Below are 21198 nucleotides of genomic sequence, written 5' to 3' on the forward strand. Positions count from 1 at the left end.
GCTTTGCAGGCGTCGCGGACACATAATATCTACATGATCAATTTCGTTGTTCGAAGTGCTTGAGAGGCCATCTGTGACAAACAAGTAGGAGGACAACTGGTCCCCTTGCCTTAGCTCTCGTCGGATCAAAGAAATCCAAACCCGTGTATTCGACTGCACATTGGACTAAGCAGACACGAGTCAAACCCAACTTTAAGTGAAGCCAATTAGAGGAAGTTTCGTAGTATTGTTGAACTTCGCGACGTCCATTGGCCATTGGGAAGTATATCTTTGCATAATTTTCTCACTCGGTCTTCACGCGTATCCATAGCCGTGTGGTTCTCGGATTCAGCCATTCAGGGTTCGGGGAAGCAGTTGCGGAGCTAGTTGATTTTATTTTGTTCTATCGTAGTCCATCCATTTCAAAATACATGGTGTGTTTTATTTTGTCATAATTCTAGTTGATTTTAGTCCATCCATTTCAAAATACATTTTCAGACGGAGGGTATGATAAGAAAATGTATCATCGCGGGCATAGACCGAGTCGCCGAATACCGAAACTGAGCAATCACCACCCGACCCGCGGCCCGCGGGGAGACTTGCTCGCGCACGTGGGCGTGGCGCATCGCGGCATGCACGGGCTGCTTCTTGGCGCCTGCCGGCTTCCTCGTCAGTCCTCACTCACGCCAGGTGCAGAGAAGCAGCCCCAGATCGATCACAATCGCCGTCTCTGTTTTGTTAATGCCATGGATCACTCCCGCTTGCCAGCAGTATCGCTTTCGTTTCCTTTTTGTTCCTGTACATTGTTACTCTAGTGTTTGTTTATGCCTTTATGGCTTCGTGCTTGCCACCGGAACCTCCCCGATAATAATAATAATTTAACGTAAATGGAAAGAGAGAGAGAAAAATTCGCCTTCAGGTGCATGGTACATACGTACGCGATCAACGTCCCGGCGAGCCCTTTGCCTATCTGGTGTCTGCCACGCACGCCAGCATCTTCGCGCGGTTCGCACCCGCGCAACGCAAAGTGACGGGTCAGCGAACACGGAACACCTACGTATAACACGAATTAAACTCACGTTTTGTTCCGATCAAACTCTCACAATCTCTGAAATCGACATGACACACTCTCTGATCTTGGTCATCGGTGCCCTTCACGCCGTTTCAGGAGTGGATTTGGTGACGTGGCACCGGGTTTTGCTGACTCGGACCGAAACAATGGCGCCGCGTGTGTTGTCTCTCGCACCCAACCACGGAAATCATACCAAGTGAGTGGGGAACAAAATTAGGGTTTCGACTCGGGCGGCGATTGGCGGCGAGAATAACGATGGTGTTGCCCTCCAGTGCTTCATCATCATTTTACCGCAGAGAGCTTTGAAGGAGAGGCGGGCAAGCAAGGTTGTGGTGTCCTATCAATAATAGCCAATGGAGTACGAGTCGACAGAGAACTACAGCCGGTGTGGAAGGAAGGCGCCACTATGAATATTCTAAAGTCCAACAAACCTTAGAAGGAGGTACTATGCATGCGTGGATGCTCGGATGCAAATTTCTGCATGAATTGTTGGGAGATCTTCGGGATAATGTATGGAGGCTGGAGGATGATGTTGCTACTTAGTCAAGAGGAGAAATTGCTGCTGTGAGAGAGAAATTCGAAAAGAAGAATGCATAGTAATTTCAGAAATTAAGGCAATATGTGAGAGAAAAACATAATTCTGATGTATAGATGTGTGTTTTATGGCATGATGATCTTTCTGGTTGGTTTAGTTGCGGGGTTGTTATTATCTTTGTTGTTGGTTGACTCCTGCAATGTGATCTATTTGAGTGATCTTGTAGATCTTGCAATATAATGGACCCGAATCATGTTTGAATGAAATTGAAATTCAAAATATGTTGTGTATGTTGTCAGTATTGATTGAATTATCACTTTTGACAACAAGTGTGTGCTATGGAATGTTTAACTGATGGCCTGCAAGACACACAGTGTTAATGTATCACCTTAGTGTAAATATCCCAATATAGTATTGTTCCCAACGAACAAGATAAGGAGTGTTAATGTGAATGTCTATTGCACACACAAGTGTGACTGGTCTTGTGTGAATTAGCTGTTTTAGTATCTGTAGGAATTATGATGTGGTGTAAGACAAGTAATTAAGGACAAAAATAAAGTAGCAAGAACAGCCAACAAAGAACATAAAAATAAAGGACAAAAAATAACTATGAGTTGTCTGCAATTGAAAGATTAGGCGCAGAGACTCAAGTCATGGTGGATATCAAATGTCATAGTGCAACGGTTATAGACAGCTATTCATGTGATTCTACCTCGAGTATTCTAGGTTCAATAGGCGAGTCACCCTTGAATAATCAAACTCGATCCTCCTCCCAGGATTGTTTGACTCTATTGTCTTGCCTCCCCATTACCATATTCATGCTTGGCTCGACAATTAGGGTCGCTAAATCAGACCAACGCTTTACGTGTTCTGGCATCATCATAGATACCAACACCTCTCACTTGCAGGTCACTAATTCGTTGAACAATACGTGGTTACCTAGGTAGGTGTCCGGATCATGTTGTCTAGGCCCTTAAATTGAACAGCAAGCATTTTAATATCCATATATAATCAACTTAATAATTAATCATAGAGGTGGTTTCACAAATAACAACATATAGAATATGCACAGATGGATCTCATCAATCCCCTACTCTCCCGTGCCTATGGGGGATACTCACGCAAGAGAGATGAATAATAACCAATCACAAAGATTTTGCAAAGAGAATCCATTTCAATAATATTGTAGTTTGCCACAATTAAATGAATGGTTAAACTGATCTCAATCTCTAGACCAAATATGAATAGAGTAACAAACCATATGCTTACAAGACAGAATATTTCTCACTACGACAGTAATGTCATGAATGAATGGGGTATACCTACTCTACCACGGTTGCCGTGCTGTACATGCAGCAGTGGAAAGCCATGACCTTTCCTGAAGACTTCACCTATCACTTGAGCAAGCCCTCCAGACAAGAGACCTGGCATTTTTTGCAATCCTCTTTTTCTGGAGTACCCGCTCCCTGTCAACACTTAGCACGAAGTTCACGCGGCGGCAGCCAGCATCTGCCCTGACCGGTTCGCCCCGGGCCAGGAAGCGACCGTGACTATATTTAACACTATTACTGTATACTCCTTCCGTTCTTAAATAGTATAAGTCTTTTTAAAGATTCCACTATGAACTATATACGGAACAAAATAAGTGAATTTACAGTTTAAAACATGTCTATATACATCCGTATGTGGTTTGCAGTGAAATCTTTAAAAAGACTTACATTTAGGAACCGAGGGAGTAATATACTGATAATAGGAGTAGTGTATACGAACAGGTGAACAACGGTGCGTCATTGTGTACGTAGTACTACTTCTCGGCATAGTGTCGCCCACGTACTCGTACACCAGACGACACGGCAAGGCAAGGCGCGGAACAGCACTGCTATACACACGATGCTAATAGCCGATTTGTAGACGACGGTGAAGATCACACCATACGTTGCACGGCAGCAGCACCGGTGCATCATTGGATATGTCGAGTTCGGCTGTATGTCGTCTGTGCAGTTTCGGCTGCACAGCAGTTTCGGGCGCGGAATACCGAAACCGAAACCGAGCAATCACCCGCAGAGAAACGAGCGATTCTGATTCGTCGTCGCGCACGTGGGTAAGTAGTACGTGGTGCATACGGATACATTGAACCGGCCCCACATCACAGTCCCCGTCGCTGTTTCGTTTAATGCATGCCAGCCTCGCTCGGATCACTCTCCACTGCCGGTATGACTTCGCTTTTCGTTTCTACTAGCTAGCTTTACGTTTTCTAAATCTTACTATTATAGTAGGTGCCTAATTTTTTTCGAGCACTAGCCTTTTCTTTTTCCAAATGATAATAAAAGCATCTACAACTGAACCCCTCAAAACCGTCTCAAACGCTTGAACAGGCCGCCCGTTGCCGTCTGGTCATGATTTTTAGAATCAGTTGGGCATCTTAAAACGTCCGGGCTAACCGGCACCCCCTCATATCCAGCCCAAATATGAGGCGTATATGGGGGCGACTAGGCACGCCCGCTGTGTCGGACTGACGAAGGGGTCTCAGTCGGAAACACCCTTAAACCCGACGGTCCGAAGGTCGTCTCCTCCGTCGGACTGGTGGCGCAGCTCCAACAGGCCGCGTAGTGCATTGCCCGACTATTTAAGTCAAGCGGTGACACCGAAACCCTATCACCCATCCACATAGTAGGATGTTGGGGAGGGCCCGGGCCTGCTGGCCACCCTGCCTCCGCCACTGGCCGGCCATGGCAAGGCCGAGCGAGGACAACACTTGAGAGAAGGGCGACATTGCAAGCGGCAGCGAGTTGCGGCGCTACAAGCAAATGCGAGAAAGCATGTCAACATGTACGGGTCAAGGCGGGTGTGTCACCGGAGTTACCGCAGATTGGGAGGAGGGTGTGCCACTCAAATGCCTAGGCCGTTGGATGTGAAATGAATGGCCCCGATCTGCTTCTTCCACCTCCCGACGCAATGCCGCCCTCCGAGCCTCGCCGCTCCGCACTCCCTGGAACTGTCCCGCTAAAGGCGCCCTCCTCCCAATCTGCGGTATCTCCGGTGAAGCCACGCGCCATTGTACTAGTAGTAGTACACAGTGCACCACCGCACCTTGCCCGTGCAAACGAGGCAAAATGGCTGAACACCAAAAATGAGCCATCCATCCATCTCCCGCCGTTTAACCGGCGAGCGGAAAACTCCAACGGTGCGCCGCCGCCCCCGTTCCCTTCTCCCCGCATCCTCCATCCGAGAAGAGACGACCAGGTCGCAGCAGGCAGCAGGTGGCGCAATCCCCGTCGCCACACCGCCCGCCCTTCCCTCCGTTCGTTTAATTTATACGTATTTACTGCCGCTAATCTGATCAGATGAGATGAGATCACTAAACAAAGCGGAAAAAGACGCAACTTGTGTAATAAGCGGCTGCCGATCAAAGCGCGAGCACGTCGCCATCCCACCCCCCACCGAGACCAGCACGCCCGGTGACTCTCGTCTCGTCGGCCAGTGCGTCTCCTCCCCACCAATCACCCCCGCTTTCTTCCTCCTCCCTCCAACTCCCAAGAGGAGCCTCGGGGTTTCTAGCCGCCGCCCGGCCGCTTCCCGCAAGGCGCTCCCGCGATTTCTTTTCCCTTTCCGCCGCCGCCTCCTCCACGCAACCGCTTGCTGCTGGCCTCTACTCGGTCCTGCAAGAACCACCGGCACCGGGTTGGATTCATTTTCCCTGCCTGCCTGCCTGCCTGCCTTTCTTGTCCAGTTCGCCGGGAGCGAGGAATCAATCTTCATCTGCCGCCGGGAGAGCTAGCTAGGATAATACTCCTACACAGGAGGTGGAATTTGCCTGTGATTATTGCAAGATCTCGCGCCAAGAAGAGGAAGCAGCAACAGCAGCAGGAGCAGATTCTTCAACAAAGGAGGGAGGCGGATCGTGGCGGCATGGGTTCTTGCGAGGATGTGGGGTACGGCGACGTCTACTCCGTCCCCAACCCGGCGGCTGCCCCCGCCTACGCGCTCGACTTCTCCCTCCACCACCACCACCAGCAGCAGCTCCGGTTCCCCCCTTCTTCATACGGCTTCCACGGCCTTCCTGCCGCTTCCGCCGCCTATTACCAGCCGTCTCCGCCGCAGTCGGCGCTGATTGGCAGCACGCCGAGCCCCGTCTCCACCACCACGGAGCTGGGGAGCCCCGAGGAGGCCTCCGACGACGCCGTGCTCGCCTACATCAACCAGTTCCTCCTCGAGGACGACGACGACGACGAGTTCTTTGCACCCGCCAGCGAGCCGGCGCGGGACTCGGCGCTCCTCGCCGTCGCTAAGCCCTTCGTCGACATCATCGCCGACGCCAAGCCCGCCGCGGCAACGGTGTACCAGGACAGGTCTTGGATGGATCCCTGCTGTGCCTTCGCAACGATGGGAGGAGGGTCCCCTGATATGTTCGTCAGCAGCCGACAGAGCTCCTGTCAGTTGGTGCCCTGCGATTCCGTGAAGGAGGAGGAGGAGTGCGCCGTCCACAAGGGCCGGAAGAACCGCCACGGCGACGACGACCTGGAGCCGGAGGACGAGAGGCGGCGCAAGCAGCTGGCGCTGTCCGAGGAGGAGACCGTCCGGGAGATGTTCGACAAAGTGCTCCTCTGCAGCGGTGTCAACTGCATCCTCCAGTCACCACTGCCAGCCGAAGCAGAGATCAGCAGCGTGTACGTGAAAGGGTCAGGGAACCGGAGAGGCCGCAAGAAGGGCAAGACCGGAGTGCCCACCGTGGAGGAGGAGTCCGTCGATCTGACAACCCTGCTCATACACTGCGCCCAGGCCGCGGCTATCGATGATCACCGCGGTTCGGGCGAGCTGCTGAAGCAGATCAGGCGGCATTCTTCCCCTCATGGGGATGCCGGGCAGAGGCTGGCGCATTACATTGCTAATGGGCTCGAGGCTCGCCTTGCCGGCACCGGTAGCACCGTCTACCGCTCACTTGTTGCACGGCGAACTTCTTCCGCTGACATGCTGAAAATATTCAAGCTGTATGGGACTGCATGCCCGTTCATCAGGATGTCCAGGTTCTACTCGAATGAAGCCATCTTGGATGCTGCTGCCAAGGGTGTGACAAGCGTGCACATTGTGGACTATGGTATAGACTGGGGCTTCCAATGGCCAATCTTCTTGCAGCGGATCTCCAAGAGAGACGGCGGCCCCCCAAGAATACGGATCACCGCCATCGACTTACCGCAGCCAGGGTTCCGGCCTGCGGAGCGTTTAGAGGCGACAGGCCGGCGGTTACGTGACTACGCCAAGATGTTTGATGTTCCCTTTGAGTACCGTGCAATTGCTGCCAAGTGGGATGCCATCCGAGTCGAAGACCTCAGGATCGACAAGGATGACCTTCTTATTGTCAACTGCTTGTTCAGAATGCGGCACATGATGGACGAGACGGTGACCGATGAGAGCCCGAGGAAGACAGTCTTGAACACGATCAGGAAGATGAACCCGCATCGGTTCATCCACGCGGTTGTCAATGGCACCTACAACGCGCCATTCTTCGTGACGCGCTTCAAGGAGGCTCTCTTCTATTTCTCCTCGCTCTACGACATGCTCGAAGCGACCGCACCGCCGGTGGATGAGCACAGGCAGCTGATCGAAAGGGAATACTTCGGACGGGAGCTTCTCAACGTGGTCGCTTGCGAGGGCACGGAGAGGGTCGAGAGGCCGGAGACCTACAAGCAATGGCAGGTAAGGAACCTCAGGGCAGGGTTCAGGCAGGTGCCTCTGCTTCAAGAGACGGTGAAAAAAGCAAGATACAAGGTAATCAAGAGCTATCACAGGGATTTCTTCGTCGACGAAGATAACAAGTGGATGCTGCAGGGTTGGAAGGGCAGAGTCATCGGCGCCCTATCCACATGGAAACCTAGCTAGAACTTTAGAGACATGTTGCCTGGTACATTTCATCACTTTTTTTTCTGTTCTGTTGTACTATCTGATATTCTGATGCTTATGTTGTTGAATTTTGACCCTTTGTTGGGAGCAGAGTTGATGGATATTTTTGCTAAACTTGACTAGAACAGAAGCTTCTTGCATATGTTTTGTACCAAATGAAGCATGTGTATTGCAAACTGTTTGTTTGTTCCTTGAATCGGTAGCGCTGATGTTTCATTTGTCAGTTCAATGGAAGGTGCATATGAGCTGCCGAGTGATATATTAGCTGTTGCGTAAATGATAAAATTCGTGTGGATTATTGGTGTGCATCAGATCTGAGTCAAGAGTGTGAAAAGAAGATAAGTCATATCCGTTAAACTGTATCAATGTATTCTCAATTGTTTGCTGACTTCTCCTCCTCGGAGAAAATCTCGGGAAAATGCATAAATTGCTTCTCCAATCTCCAAGCATCGATAGAAGGCTATTTTCAGCATTATTGATAAACCGATTGTGCAATTACATCAGTCAGCAACTTCATAATGCACAAGGATACACACCCAAGACATTAAGATCCTTATAAGCTAGAAATGTACTTATGCTCTCAAGTCTTAACTGATGACTCAAAACCGGGCTGTGACCTTGGAGAACAGCGCTTTGAAATCTTTCGTTGGGGTGCCCTCGCCTTCAGGCTTCGAAGCCAAATCGAATGCCTTGAACTTCACCTCTTCATACTGGAGGGCCTGTTTCAAGAGAAGTATATAATCAGGATGGTTGTCCTCAAGTGTCTGTCCATAGAATAAAGTTGCAGCAATTATCATATAGTAGGTTATACCTGAACACAAACTTCAGCCACATCAGCCCTAGGGATTGCCTTAGTGTCAGTCTGGAGAAGCTCATCATCCTTCCCAACAATCAGCTCCCTCACTCCCCGATCTTTGTCTTGCAGACCACCAGGCCTAAATTGAAGGAAAAGAAGAAAATGCTAGCATATTATGTATCAGCGAATAGTTAACCTGTTCTAGTGTTCTTGTACATATTAGCACAATGCACTTCTATTCTAGCTTCACAAAAACTAGCTATCCAATTTAACTGCAGCAGTCCAACAATGAAACATTTAGCACAAATTTTTAGACAATTCAAGAGAGATGGTAATTAGATAAACAAAAACTAGTAGATGACACCTAGTGTTTGCTTCACCCTTTATATGCCACTCATTGTCTCATTAAACATGGTGCTGGATCCACCTTTTCTCTGAGGGATTCGAAGATATTTAGTGGTATATAAGGAACTATTCCAAACTTCTATAGCAGATCTTCAGTCTTATCCAAAGTGATCGAAGTACACCACTTCAGAAAGGTGAGGAACTCTGTTTCAAGAATCATTGATCTAAAGGATGCCTTTTTATCCAAACTAGTTCATGTTCTTTATGTACCTTATGATTGTATAAGGAACTCCACTGTCTGCCAGATACTGTTCAGACTTGCGCTTCCAGACCTACAGCAGAGATCAATAATCAAAGATTTCACCATTTCAATAATAAAATCGTCTGAATTTGCAAAACGAATTTGTCTCAGTGGATTATTAGATCAACGGTACCACGACTAGCTGAGTAAGCACTGTATCTTTTATTTCTATCTTTCCTCCGCTGCTTTATTTGGATGAGACAAAATAAAGCTTCGATGAAAACAAAACAAAAGCAAGACTTCTGAAATGAACATTCCAGGCCAATAGAGAGAATACAGAACTTCTAAATTTTAGCTACGACAGGAACTTAATATTCAGAAAGGTTTATTTGCAAAACTTTCTTCATTAATTTGTTTTTTCCTGTATTATGGATCTACTCCCTCCGTTCCAAATTACTCGTCGCAGAGATGGATGTATCTAGAACTAAAATACATCTAGATACATTCATTTCTGTGACGAGTAATTCGGAACGGAGGGAGTAACTGTTAGACATCTATCGACTGAACATTTCTATGGCGAACCTGTCATTAGTTAGAACTTAGAAACCTAGCAATTGAACATTTCTGTGATGAATAATCCTTCAGACTTCTGAGGCAGCTGGCTCATCTCATCTGCCGCCAATCAATCTTCAGAGAATAGCACTAAGGCGTTCGAGGTAGTAAAGTTTTTTGTGAAAGCTAGAGCAATTGAACTGTAATGAAGTAAATGTGAACAGACTTATAGACTCATCACGAAGAACTTACCAGTATGTTGCCATTGCCAAGGCTGTTGAGTGGGTGGTTGGGATTCGTCCCCCCCATGGATCCCACCAACACTATGTGCTTCACACCGGCTGCTTTGGCTGCTCAACACACAATCCAAGTCAACAGACATCCAGATAAAGTTATGCACATATAAAATGCAGAACCAAGACGAATGCTTACCAGCATCAATCTGATTCTTTTGGCCAATCCAATCCACCTGACACACATCCATACCAAAATTCATCACTATATAATACTAACCCATAAGGACTTGGACTAAGTTGAGGTTCAGGATATGTCATTGAGACACAGAACACACATATACTGAAACTGTGCTTGATGGGAGCGGCGCAACCTGAATCCAAAGAGGGGCGAATACAGTACAGAAAGGGAAACCCAACCTGCTCAGGGTAGGCTCCGTCCTCGTAGTAGAACTCGGGCCGGCCGCCCTTGGTGGGGTCGAACCCAGGCTTCATCTTGGGGGAGGCGCTGGTGAGGATGATGAGCGCGTCGGCGCCCTGGACGGCGGGCGCGAGGTGGTCCGCCTCCCTGATGTCGGCGACGTAGACGTCGTCGGCTCCCCCTATCTTGTGCTTGCTCTCCTCCGACCTCACCAGGCCCCTCGCCGCGAACTGGTCGGATCTCTCCCTGAGCTTGTTGAACACGATTTGTCCTGCGACCGATTCGAGCATCAGGGGCAGTTCTTGTGACGCTGTCGCGGACCGGAATTCCCCGCCGTGGCAGGCGAATTGGTCGGGTTTTGGTCGGAGAAACAGGCGGGGAGGGAGGGAAAGGTACCTGTGCGGCCGCCGGCGCCGGTGACGAGGACGGTGGGGCGGGGCGCGGCCATGGCCGGAGGCTGGTGGCGGGCTAGCTGGTCGCGAACTGCAGAGCGTAGCCAAGTGCCAATGTCTCACGAGAGTAGCAGCGAAGGATGAGACGACGGCGATACTCTGGATTTGTCTAGAAGGCCGTGCCGACCGACCTGACATGCCAAGAGGGCGCGCGGCGTGGAGGGCGGCCACGTCGCGCCTGTCTGATATACGCTTTCTTCTTAGCAAGGCGCCTTTCCCTCTTCCAGATAAATAATCAGTCATACTACAGAGATCAACATCTTTATTCGTTCCAGCTCAAAAAAGAAAAAAAAACATCTTTACTCATTCATTACACATGTTTAAGATTTCATACACATCAAAGGTAACCCATGGTTTTACATACCATACACACCGAAAGAAGAGCATTAACACCGGACAAGAAATGTGAAATACTACTATTACAACCCCAGATCATATTATGTAGGAATGGAAGCTCCAGCTATGCGACCACAGACTATAGTGATCTAAGCTTCTACTGCTCTTCTCTTGTGAATGAAGCCCAGCTCACCGCCACTCGCACGTAGACCCAATCACACACGCGGTCGAAGAATGAGAACCACATAATTCTCCAGCTCCTCTTGAATAAGAAGCCGCAGAAGATGATCCAGAGACCTGCTACGAATCCCGTGCCAGTGCCGAGGTACAATGACAGCGCATCACTCATGCCCTCATGCTGATTTCCGGGAGTCCATGGAGTGATTTCCGTTCCCGAGCAGTTCCTTGATACAGGCGGACCACAAAGACCTGGATTGCCAGCATAGATTGACGCATCATCTAAAGTTTGTAACTGATTGCCAGGAGGTATGGTTCCTGTCAGATTGTTGTAAGACAAGTTCAAGTGGGCAAGTGAAGTTAGATCTGCCATACTCGTCGGGATTTGACCAGAGAGCTCATTGCGTGAGAGGTCCAAAGATTCCAGTGCCCGTAGCTCCCCAATAGTCACAGGGATTGTGCTGCTAAGGTGATTCCATGACAGGTTCAAGTTTGTCAATGAAGTGAGCATGCCGATTTCATGAGGAATCTTCCCTGTCAAACTGTTGCAAGAAAAATCAATGTTTACCATATACGCGATTCCTGTTGTGTATTCAAGCTGCTGACCTTTTGTGACCACCGACAAACTATCAGTGTAAGCATTAGTGTACTTGTATACGGAAACCACCCCAAAGTGGACGATTTTGAAAAGAACACCTTCTTGATCGGGAGTATGAGCCATATCTATGAGATTCCCAAGTGATAGTGGTATGCTCCCTGAGATGTTGTTGCTTGCAATGTCTAGATACTGAAGCCCGTTCATCCTAGTCAGTTCACTAGGAATACCACCAGAGAGCATGTTTGACCTCAGCCGCAGAAATGCCAAGTATGGTAGCTTTGATCCGATCCATGTTGGTAAGCTCCCAGAAAATCCATTGTATGCGAGATCAAGGAATTTTAGCTCTTTACACCTCTGAAGAAACGATGGGATTCCTCCCAAAAGATTGTTGTTATTCAAGTTAAGCATGGTCACGTTTGAAGTTTTGGGTGCACGGAGACAATTGGCCAATGTCCCATTTAGTTGGTTCTCTGATAGATCTAGAAACTGCAAATTTTGCAACTCACGCAATGATGGAATGATCCCAGAAAAAGAATTTTTGAAGAGCATGAGTATTTCTAGCGCGGGTGCTCCAATATCTGATGGCAATGCACCGGATAGGTTGTTCCCAGAGAGGTCCAACAAGCGGAGGTTCATTGGGAGTGTTGGAATCGGGCCAACGAGCTGGTTAGCACTAATATCCAGTATAACAGCTTCCATTCCACCAAACAGAAAATATGTGGGAAGCATGCCAAAGATCTGATTTTCCGATAGGTCCAGAACTTGACAACGGTACATTCCAAACCAAAAACTAGCAGGAATGGAGTCATGTATGCTTGTGTTTGAAATATCAAGAGTGTCAAGTGTTTGTTGGATAATCCATGCCGGAAACTGGGGGCCTAGGATGCAAGATCTAAAGCCCGCTGAAGTTAAGCTGAATGGAGTGCTCCATGTGTGGTTGACCAACATAGTTACGGAATTACCAGAGAGCCACAAATTTCGCAGGTTCGTCATATTCGTGAAATGGTCTTGGGTCACTATACCATGCAGATTGTTTGAGTCCAACCACAAGTCCACTAAACACGTGAGTTTTTGTATACCAACAGGTATCTCTCCGAATAGCTTGTTGTTACTGAGCCAAAGTGTGGACAAGCTGCTGAATTGTTCTAGTCGATCTGGAAGAGTCCCTGTCAAATTGTTGTGGTCCAAATACAACTCCTGTAACTCATCCCCTGGCAATCTATAAAATAGATCTTCTGTGCCTCCACTAATGAAGTTTTTCGATAGACGGAGCACTTGTAGTCTCTTGAGTTTCTTGAAGGTCGATGGCACCATGCCAAAGAAGTTGTTTTCGCTAAGGAACAATGACTGAATGGAGGTCAAATTTCCAACTGCGTCAGGTATAGGACCCTGGATTCCACAGTTATACATGTACATAACTTGGAGAGCAGGTAGATCCCAAACCAAGTAGTTGTCTCCAAAGGATGAGTTAAAAGAGTTGGAATCGAGGTAGAGGGCTTCTAGTGATGTGAGGTTGGCACTGGTAGAAGAAGGGCCTGTTGTCCCGGTTCGTAAGGCCTGAACCGGGACTAAAGTGTCGGTACTAATGCCCTGCCCCTTTAGTCCCGGTTCAATCCAGAACCGGGACTGATGGGCCTCCACGTGGCCTGTGCGCGGAGCCCAGGCAGGAGACCCTTTCGTCCCGGTTGGTGGCACCAACCGGGACCAATAGGCATCCACGCGTCAGCATTTCTGTGGCTGGGATTTTTGTTTTTTTTAAAAGGGGGGAGGGTTTGGGGGTTTTGGGGGGTTAATTTAGGTGTTTCATATATTGTGTTAGCTAGCTATAATTAATAGAGAGAAGTGTCCTCTCTTATGTCCGTGCTTGGTCGACGCTACGTACTATACATACGTATAGAGAGGACTAGACACGCTAGTTAGTTAGTAAGCAAACGAAGGAAATAGAAGATCGTCATGAACATATATGCATACAGAGAGAAGTGATATCGACCACCTCTCCTTCTCCGAGAGATTGGTCGAACAACAAGTTCTCGTATATCTATCCGACACTACCGGCTACATATATACAATAATTATCTCTTACAAATATAATCATACGGACTCATGGTCCACATAGTATTCTCCGTCTTCAGCGATCACGTGGTCAAGAAAGAATGCCGCCAATTCCTCTTGAATTGCTCGCATGCGAGCTGGTGCTAGGAGTTCATCCCACTTCCGAAACATCTAATTTGAAGAAGGGGGTCAATACATATATATATATATATATAAATAAATGAAACTCAATACAAATGATGGTAATAAAATAAAATTGTGAATGTTGTTATTTACGTACTTCATATTGTTCGTCAGAGTACCCGCCCCGCTCACAGGTCGTGTGGCGGATGGACTCGCAGACGTAGTATCCACAGAAATCAGTCCCTTGTTCCTGCCACAACCACTTTACAAAAAATAGAGGTCAATCAAACTGATAAGTAAGAATGCTAAATGGTATTGATGAAACTAGCGCTTGAATCACTAGGAGATGCGCGGAAAATGCTACTATAGTACTTACTTTCGGGTGTCTAAATTCCAGCTCCTTCGGCAGTCCCGGAACTTTTCTGGTGAATTTTCTCCAAACCCTGCCGGACAAAGAAAACAATTACTTGATATCAAGAAATGAACAAAGTTGCTGATATGGTGGATAATGATCGATTTAACTTACTTCTTGAGGATTTCAGTCATGTCCGCATACTCCTGGGGATCTTTTCGTTTAGAGTCCAAGACGGTTACTACTCCCTGCTCAAGCCTAATCTCTAGGAGAATATAGTGGAAACTGCACACGCATGCATAACTCATCAATTACATTACTATAACCTGGACTAATATATAAGGGAAACCGAATATGCACAAGACAGTTACACTCACTTGAAGTTTTAAGGAAAGAGTATTATATCTTTGTTTTCATTTTTTTTGAATGATCATAGCAAGTTGGCCTCGGTATCTCCGGGACGATGTTGAACCTCAGTAGCATCTATGAGATATGTGTTAACGAACCCAATATCACCGATTTGTCTTTTCTTCAATTCGCCGATCTTCATTCTGCATAATATAGTGAGGATAATTATAAATACATGCAATGAAAGAGATGAGCTATATAGAGAGACTTAATGACAAAAGTAGTAGTACTTACAGACAGTAGCAGGTGATCGTTGTTTTATCGAGGGCCAATTGATTGAAAAATTGATAGAACTCCTCAAATGGAATAGGCAACAGTTCAATTCCAACGAGGTCATGCTCCGGTTTAACTCTCGCATACAAAGTACTCCTCCCCCAGACTCTCTGTAGATTTTCAAGTACCAATCATGTAATCTTCGCATCATCGTTGTTAAAGATTTTTCATCTTTGACGAGAGGCTTCCCGTACTCGTATCTGTGTATCTGCACCTCCATGGGATCATAATGTACATCGTCGGGCAGGTAATCGTCAACATTGCCATAACCGGGCACCATCCTCGGATCGACGATGTCGCTAGGCACCTTGAGGGGGGGGGCACGATTGCTTCGCTTGTTCGCCGAGCTGGGCAATTTGTTTCCCAGCTGCTCGTCGTTCTTTCAGCCTTTGATCACTGACTGTACTTCCCGATCGCTCCGCTTCGGCCCATGTCTTTGCAATAATGCGCTCATAGTTGCCTTTCGGCGGAGACTTGGGTGGTTTTGCCAGGGCAGCCAGAGTGCGCTTCACTTTCACCGGATCTACCTTCTCCTCCGGAGGTGGATGTCTCTTTGCTCTCAACCCTTGAAACCAGTCATCCACTTCGGTTCGCGCGATCTCGGCGTTCTCCTCCGGGGTCCTCTCATATGGTAACTTCTCTGGAGTCTTCAGAGAAGGACCGAATCTGTATGTCCTCCCGCCTCTGGTTGTACTGCTAGACGCCGACCGAGAAGACGGAGCGGTTGTCTTCTTTACTTGCTTACGAGGCGGAGGAGAAGGACTACGACGCGCCGGAGCAGCTGGAGCGGCGGCAGGTCTCTTCCGCCCTTGCTGACGAGGCGGAGAAGGAGGAGGCTGGCTGCTCGGGCGCGTCGGCGCAGGCGGAGGAGGCGGAGGCGTCCAGTTCGGAAGGTTGATGAGCTCCTTCCGCCATAGGCATGGAGTCTTCAGAGCAGACCCCAGCCGCGTCTCCCCTTCACCGGTAGGGTGGTCAAGCTGGAGGTCCTCAAATCCCTCCGTTATTTCATCCACCATCACCCTAGCATATCCTTCTGGAATCGGCCGGCAGTGAAAAGTTGCGCCGGGTTCAGTAGGATAAACAGAGCCAACAGCCACCTTAACCTTCAAATTCATCCATTGCGTCATAAGGTGGCAATTTTGAGACTCCGTGATAGCATCCACGGGATAGCTGGCAGGAGCCATTAAGGCATGCTCCGGCTGAAGCAGCTCGGTGGAAGCCACGCTGCTTCTGCGCTGAGATGGCGGGGTAGCTTCGGGGGAGGCTTCGGCAGTACGTTTGCTGCGATTTGCTTCTCGTTCCTCTATTGCGTCTACCCTTGCTTGCAGCGCCTGCATTTGGGTCTGCTGCACTTTTTTCCTCCTCTCATGGGATTTGTAACCGCATGCGTCCGGAAATCCAACCTTCCACGGAATGGAGTCTGGCGTGCCTCGTGTCCGTCCAGGGTGCTCAGAATTCCCGAGTGCCATTGTGAGCTCACCGTTCTCTCTGTCTGGAAAGAACTTCCCTTGCTGCGCTGCTTCGATATACTGCTTAAGCTTCCTGACTGGTATGTCCATTTGATCGTTCGTCCAAATGCACTTCCCTGTTACAGGGTCCAAGGTTCCGCCAGCTCCGAAGAACCAAGTCCGGCAATGGTCTGGCCAGCTAATTGTCTCTGGTTCGATCCCTTTATCAACCAGATCATTCTCAGTCTTGGCCCACTTAGGCCGGGCTACGAGGTAGCCACCTGACCCCGTGCGATGGTGAAGCATCTTCTTCGCAGCATTTTGCTTGTTTGTCGCCGACATCTTCTTACTCCTTTCCGATGTCTTGTGGGCCACAAATGCGGGCCAGTGATCTCTGATCTTCTCATATCTGCCCTTGAATTCTGGTGTCTCATTATTTTCGACAAACTTATTCAGCTCTTTCTTCCACCTCCTGAATAGTTCTGCCATCCTCTTAAGAGAAAAAGACTTGATTAATTGCTCTTTAACTGGGTTCTCTGGATTATCCTCTGGCGGTAGGGTGAAATTTGACTTCAGCTCAGTCCAAAGATCATTTTTCTGCATATCATTGACATAAGACACCTCAGGGTCTTCTGTAGCCGGCATAAACCATTGCTGGATGTTTATCGGGATCTTGTCCCTAACCAGAACCCCGCACTGAGCAACAAATGCGCTCTTTGTCCGGAGGGGTTCAATCGGTTGGCCGTCGGGCGCGATTGCTATGATCTCAAACTTTTCATCTGAGCTCAACTTTTTCTTCGGGCCTCGTCTCTTTACTGAAGTTGTGCTCGATCCGGAGGGCTAGAAAAAAGAACAAAGACTTAAGTAATATGTGTACATACCAAAGCAATGAATGCATCAATTAGCTAGTCAGCACAGGCTTAACTAATATATATCCCTGGCCGGACTCGGTTCGGTCACCGGAGCCGTCATCACGGTCTCCTTCTTGCACCGGCATTGGGTCACCGGAGCCGTCCTCATGTTCTTCTTCTTGCACCGGCATTAGGTCACCGTAGCCAGCTTGTTCACCCTCTCCTTCCAGACCATCGGTGTCGTTGAGAAACAACGAGACGACATCACTTCCTTCTGCGATTATGTCCCTCAACAACGCTTTTTTTGCTTCATCTAGGGCGGTGTCCATAGTTTCTACAAATATTTACAGCATGGCAATTATTATTCAAACATGACAGATGGATATATTAGTGCCAAACGTAGAACTAGCTACCTAATCATAGTAAGGAATCATATATATTAATTAGTGGCCTCGACCCCCCCCCACGTGTTGAAGCTATCGGGAGGGGGTATATATCGACAACGACGACACTACATCTATATGTCCCTCGACGACCCTCGTTCCCGATAAAAAAAGAAGAGGAAGAAGAAAAAAAAGAGGAGAAGAAAGAATAGAGGAGAAGATCTCCTCTATTCTTTCTTCTCCTCTTTTTTTTTTCTTCTTCCTCTTCTTTTTTTATCCTGTTCTTCCTCTCATGTTCGAGAGGATCGTCGAGGGGTCGGAAGGTTGCCTAGTGTCAAAGGATTCAACAAAATCATGTCTTCATCATTAGGCGAAAGTAACATGTGCATGATGGTACGAAGCTCTCCAAAGTTATTTTGGAACGGAGTCCCAGATAAGATAATTCGCTTTTTGGTACAAAGTTCAGCAACACCTTCCAAATATCGTTATTTGGAAGGCCTTTGCTGAAATTCATACAAAAAGGAAAATTATCCTATCCGGGACACCATTCCAAAATAACTTTGGAGGACTTCGTCATGCCCTGGTTACTTCCGGCTAATGATGAAGCCATGGATTTCTTCAATACTTTGACACTAGGAAACCTCTCTCGACCCCTCGGCGATCCTCGACCCCTCGAACCCTCGACGACCCTGGAACCCTCGACCCTCGATCCCTAGACCCTATAGAACCCTCGAACCCTCGACCCTGAAACCCTCGACCCTTGACCCCTTAACGACCCTCGACCCTCTACCCTAGTTCCCGACCCTCGACCCCTCGGCGATCCTCGACACCCTCGTTCCCGATAAAAATTAAGAAGAAGAAGAAGAAGAAGAAAGAGGAGAAGAAGAAAGGAATAGCTAGAGGAGAAGATCGAAGAAAAAATGAAGAAAAAAAAGAGGAGAAGAAGAAAGGAATAGTGGAGAAGAAGAGAAAATAGAATATTCTATTTTCTCTTTCTCTCCACTATTCCTTTCTTCTTCTCCTCTTCTTTTTCTTCTTTTTTCTTCTTCTTATTTATTTCTCCTCTTCTTTTCCTCTCCTCTTCTTCTTTCTTTCCTCTTCTTATTTTCTTCTTTCCTATCCTTCTTTTTCTAAAATTGTAACTTTTGCATATATAAAACTTTTCTAAAATTGTAACTTTCTATATAAAACTTTCCTATCGGGAGGGGGTTATATCGACCCCCCCTTGTGTTGAAGAAAACGAAGAAGAAATAAAAAGAGGAGAAGAAGAAAGGAATAGAGGAGAAGATCGAAGAAAAAAAAGAAGAAAAAAAGAGGAGAAGAAGGAATATATACATTTTTAATTTCTATTTTTTCTTCTTCTCCTGTATTCCTTTCTTCTTCTCCTCTTCCTTTTCTTCCTCTCCTCTTCTTCTCCTTTTTCCTCTTCTTATTTTCCTTTTTCCTCTCCTAAATATATAAAACTTTTCTAAAAATGAAAGTAACCTAAAATGTACTAAATCAGAGAACATATATAGATAATCCTTTTCTAAATATTTAAACCTAACTTTTGCATATATGAACATATATACACAGAGAACATAAAAACATATATACATTTTTATAAAAAAGAAAAATACAAAATACAAACATATATATGAAAAAAAAATCTGAAAAGAAGCAATATACACAATACATATACTGACATATATATATAATATACACAAAGAGGCAATATACACAAGCATATATAATATATAAAAAAACAGGGGAGGGGCGCCGGCCGGACCAAGGGGCAGGGCGACGGCAACGGGCGGGCCGGGGCGACGGCGACGGGCGGGGCGGGGCGACGGCGACGGGCGGGGCGGGGCGATGACGACGGGTGGGGCAGGGGCTACGGCGACGGGCGGGGCAGGGCGACGGCGACGGGTGGGCCGGGGCGCGCGACACGCGTCGGGGCAGGGCGGCGATCGGCGACGGCAAGCGGGCGGCGACGACGACCTCGGGCGGCCAGGGGAGGCGACGGCGACGTCGGGGCAGCCGGCGTCGAGGAGCAGCGCAGCAGCCTGGCGGCGTTTGGAGAGAAGAATGGCGGGTGGGGGAAATTTCCTAAGTGTTTGGTTATATAAGAAAGGTATTGGTCCCGGTTCGTGGCTCAACCCGGGACCAATGCCCCCCTTTAGTCCCGGTTGATGCCACCAACCGGGACCAAAGGCCTCTTTTCAGCAGCCCAAAGGGCGGGAAGCGGCGGCCTTTGGTCCCGGTTGGTGAGGCGAACCTGGACCAAAGGGGTCCATTGGTCCCGGTTGGTGCGACGAACCGGGACCAATGCCCCCCTTTGGTCCCGGTTCTTCCCACCAACCGGGACCAATGGCCTTGTGCTGCCCCGCGCCCAAAAATTTAGTCCCACCTCGCTAGTTGAGAGGGCTCGGGAGTGGTTTATAAGCGCTGCTGCGCCCACCCTCCCGAGCTCCTCTCAACTGCAGGCTTTCGGGCCTAATCTGTCACTGCAATGCCTGTGGGCCTACTGGGCCTACTGCGGGCCTGAATCCTGGCCCATGGTAGGGTTTCTAGTCGTATTCAGGCCGTGGTGGCCCAGTAGGTGGCATTTTTTTGTTGCTTTATTTTTTTTTGTTTTTGCTTTATTTTTTAATTCTTTATGCTTTTAGTTTTAGAAAAATTATAAACTTTTTGTTAATGCCATTAGTTTTCAAATTTGAAAATAATTTTTTAGTTTTTTTGTTTTCTTTGTTGCTTTATTTATTTTATTTTGTGATTAACTTTACTATAAAAATAGTTTTTTCCTGTTTTTTTTATTTGTTTTTTGCAATATTTATTTTCTTTTGTTTTTTGCTTTAATTTTTAATTCTGTTTGCTTTTAGTTTAGCAAAATTATAAACTTTCTGTTAGTGCCATTAGTTTTAGAAAAATTATAAACTTTCTGTTAGTGCCATTAGTTTTCAAATTTGAAAACACTTTTTTAGTTTTTTTAGTTTTCTTTGTTGCTTTATTTATTTTATTTTGTGATTAACTTTACTATAAAAATAGTTTTTTCCTGTTTTTTGATTTGTTTTTTGCATTATTTATTTTCTTTTGTTTTTTGCTTTAATTTTTAATTCTGTTTGCTTTTAGGTTAGCAAAATTATAAAATTTCTGTTAGTGCCATCAGTTTTAGAAAAATTATAAACTTTCTGTTAGTGCCATTAGTTTTCAAATTTGAATAGTTAAAATTTGAATTCTTTGAAAATTGTTTGAATCACAAGTTTGTGATTAACTTACTAAAAAAATGAGAATAGATGCGCTTATAGAGAAAATTCAACCTAAATTCCTAGTAAATTTCTATGAATTTGAGAGAAATTCACTATAAATTTAGGTTAAACTTTTCTCTATTAGGCCATCTATTTTCACTTTGAGAGGAGCTCAACAAGGCAGAGAGGGAAGGACTTATAAACCGGTGTGAGCCCCCTTCGGTTGGCGAGGTGGGACTAAACTCGGCCCGCAACAAGGACCAACCCTTTAGTCCCGGTTTGAAAGTTGGCATGGGTCAGGGACTAATGGTCATGGTATTACGAGGGCCGAACCATAAGACATGAAAGCATTTCAAATGAACTCTGAAAAAGTTGAAAGTTGGGATGGTATCATAATTTCACCCATATAGCATGTGCATGTACAAAACGGACAATGGTAGCATGTT

At 47.1% G+C, this 21198-nt stretch overlaps 2 protein-coding genes and 1 pseudogene across 2 annotated transcripts; 1 reads left to right on the forward strand and 2 right to left on the reverse strand.

Annotated features, from left to right (window-relative positions):
* The first annotated feature begins 5017 nt into the window (after window positions 1-5017).
* LOC125511187 (scarecrow-like protein 30 pseudogene) lies at window positions 5018-7640 on the forward strand (annotated as a pseudogene).
* Window positions 7641-7935: 295 nt separating this feature from the next.
* Window positions 7936-10677, reverse strand: LOC125511188 (uncharacterized protein At5g02240). The gene is made up of 7 exons (XM_048676491.2): window positions 10469-10677; window positions 10072-10343; window positions 9851-9887; window positions 9671-9768; window positions 8896-8957; window positions 8296-8419; window positions 7936-8203 (listed from the first exon to the last, which is right to left on the reverse strand). Exons 1-7 carry the CDS (start codon window positions 10518-10520, stop codon window positions 8084-8086), a joined length of 765 nt encoding a protein of 254 aa, XP_048532448.1. The 5' UTR covers window positions 10521-10677; the 3' UTR covers window positions 7936-8083.
* LOC147973546 (uncharacterized) lies at window positions 10468-13123 on the reverse strand. The gene has a single exon (XM_087522111.1). It carries the CDS (start codon window positions 13049-13051, stop codon window positions 11018-11020), a length of 2034 nt encoding a protein of 677 aa, XP_087378237.1. The 5' UTR covers window positions 13052-13123; the 3' UTR covers window positions 10468-11017.
* Window positions 13124-21198: the final 8075 nt, after the last annotated feature.

The sequence above is a fragment of the Triticum urartu genome, chromosome 5A (genome assembly GCF_056163025.1).
Source record: "Triticum urartu cultivar PI428250 chromosome 5A, HENAU_Tu73, whole genome shotgun sequence".
Classification (NCBI taxonomy): Eukaryota; Viridiplantae; Streptophyta; class Magnoliopsida; order Poales; family Poaceae; genus Triticum; species Triticum urartu.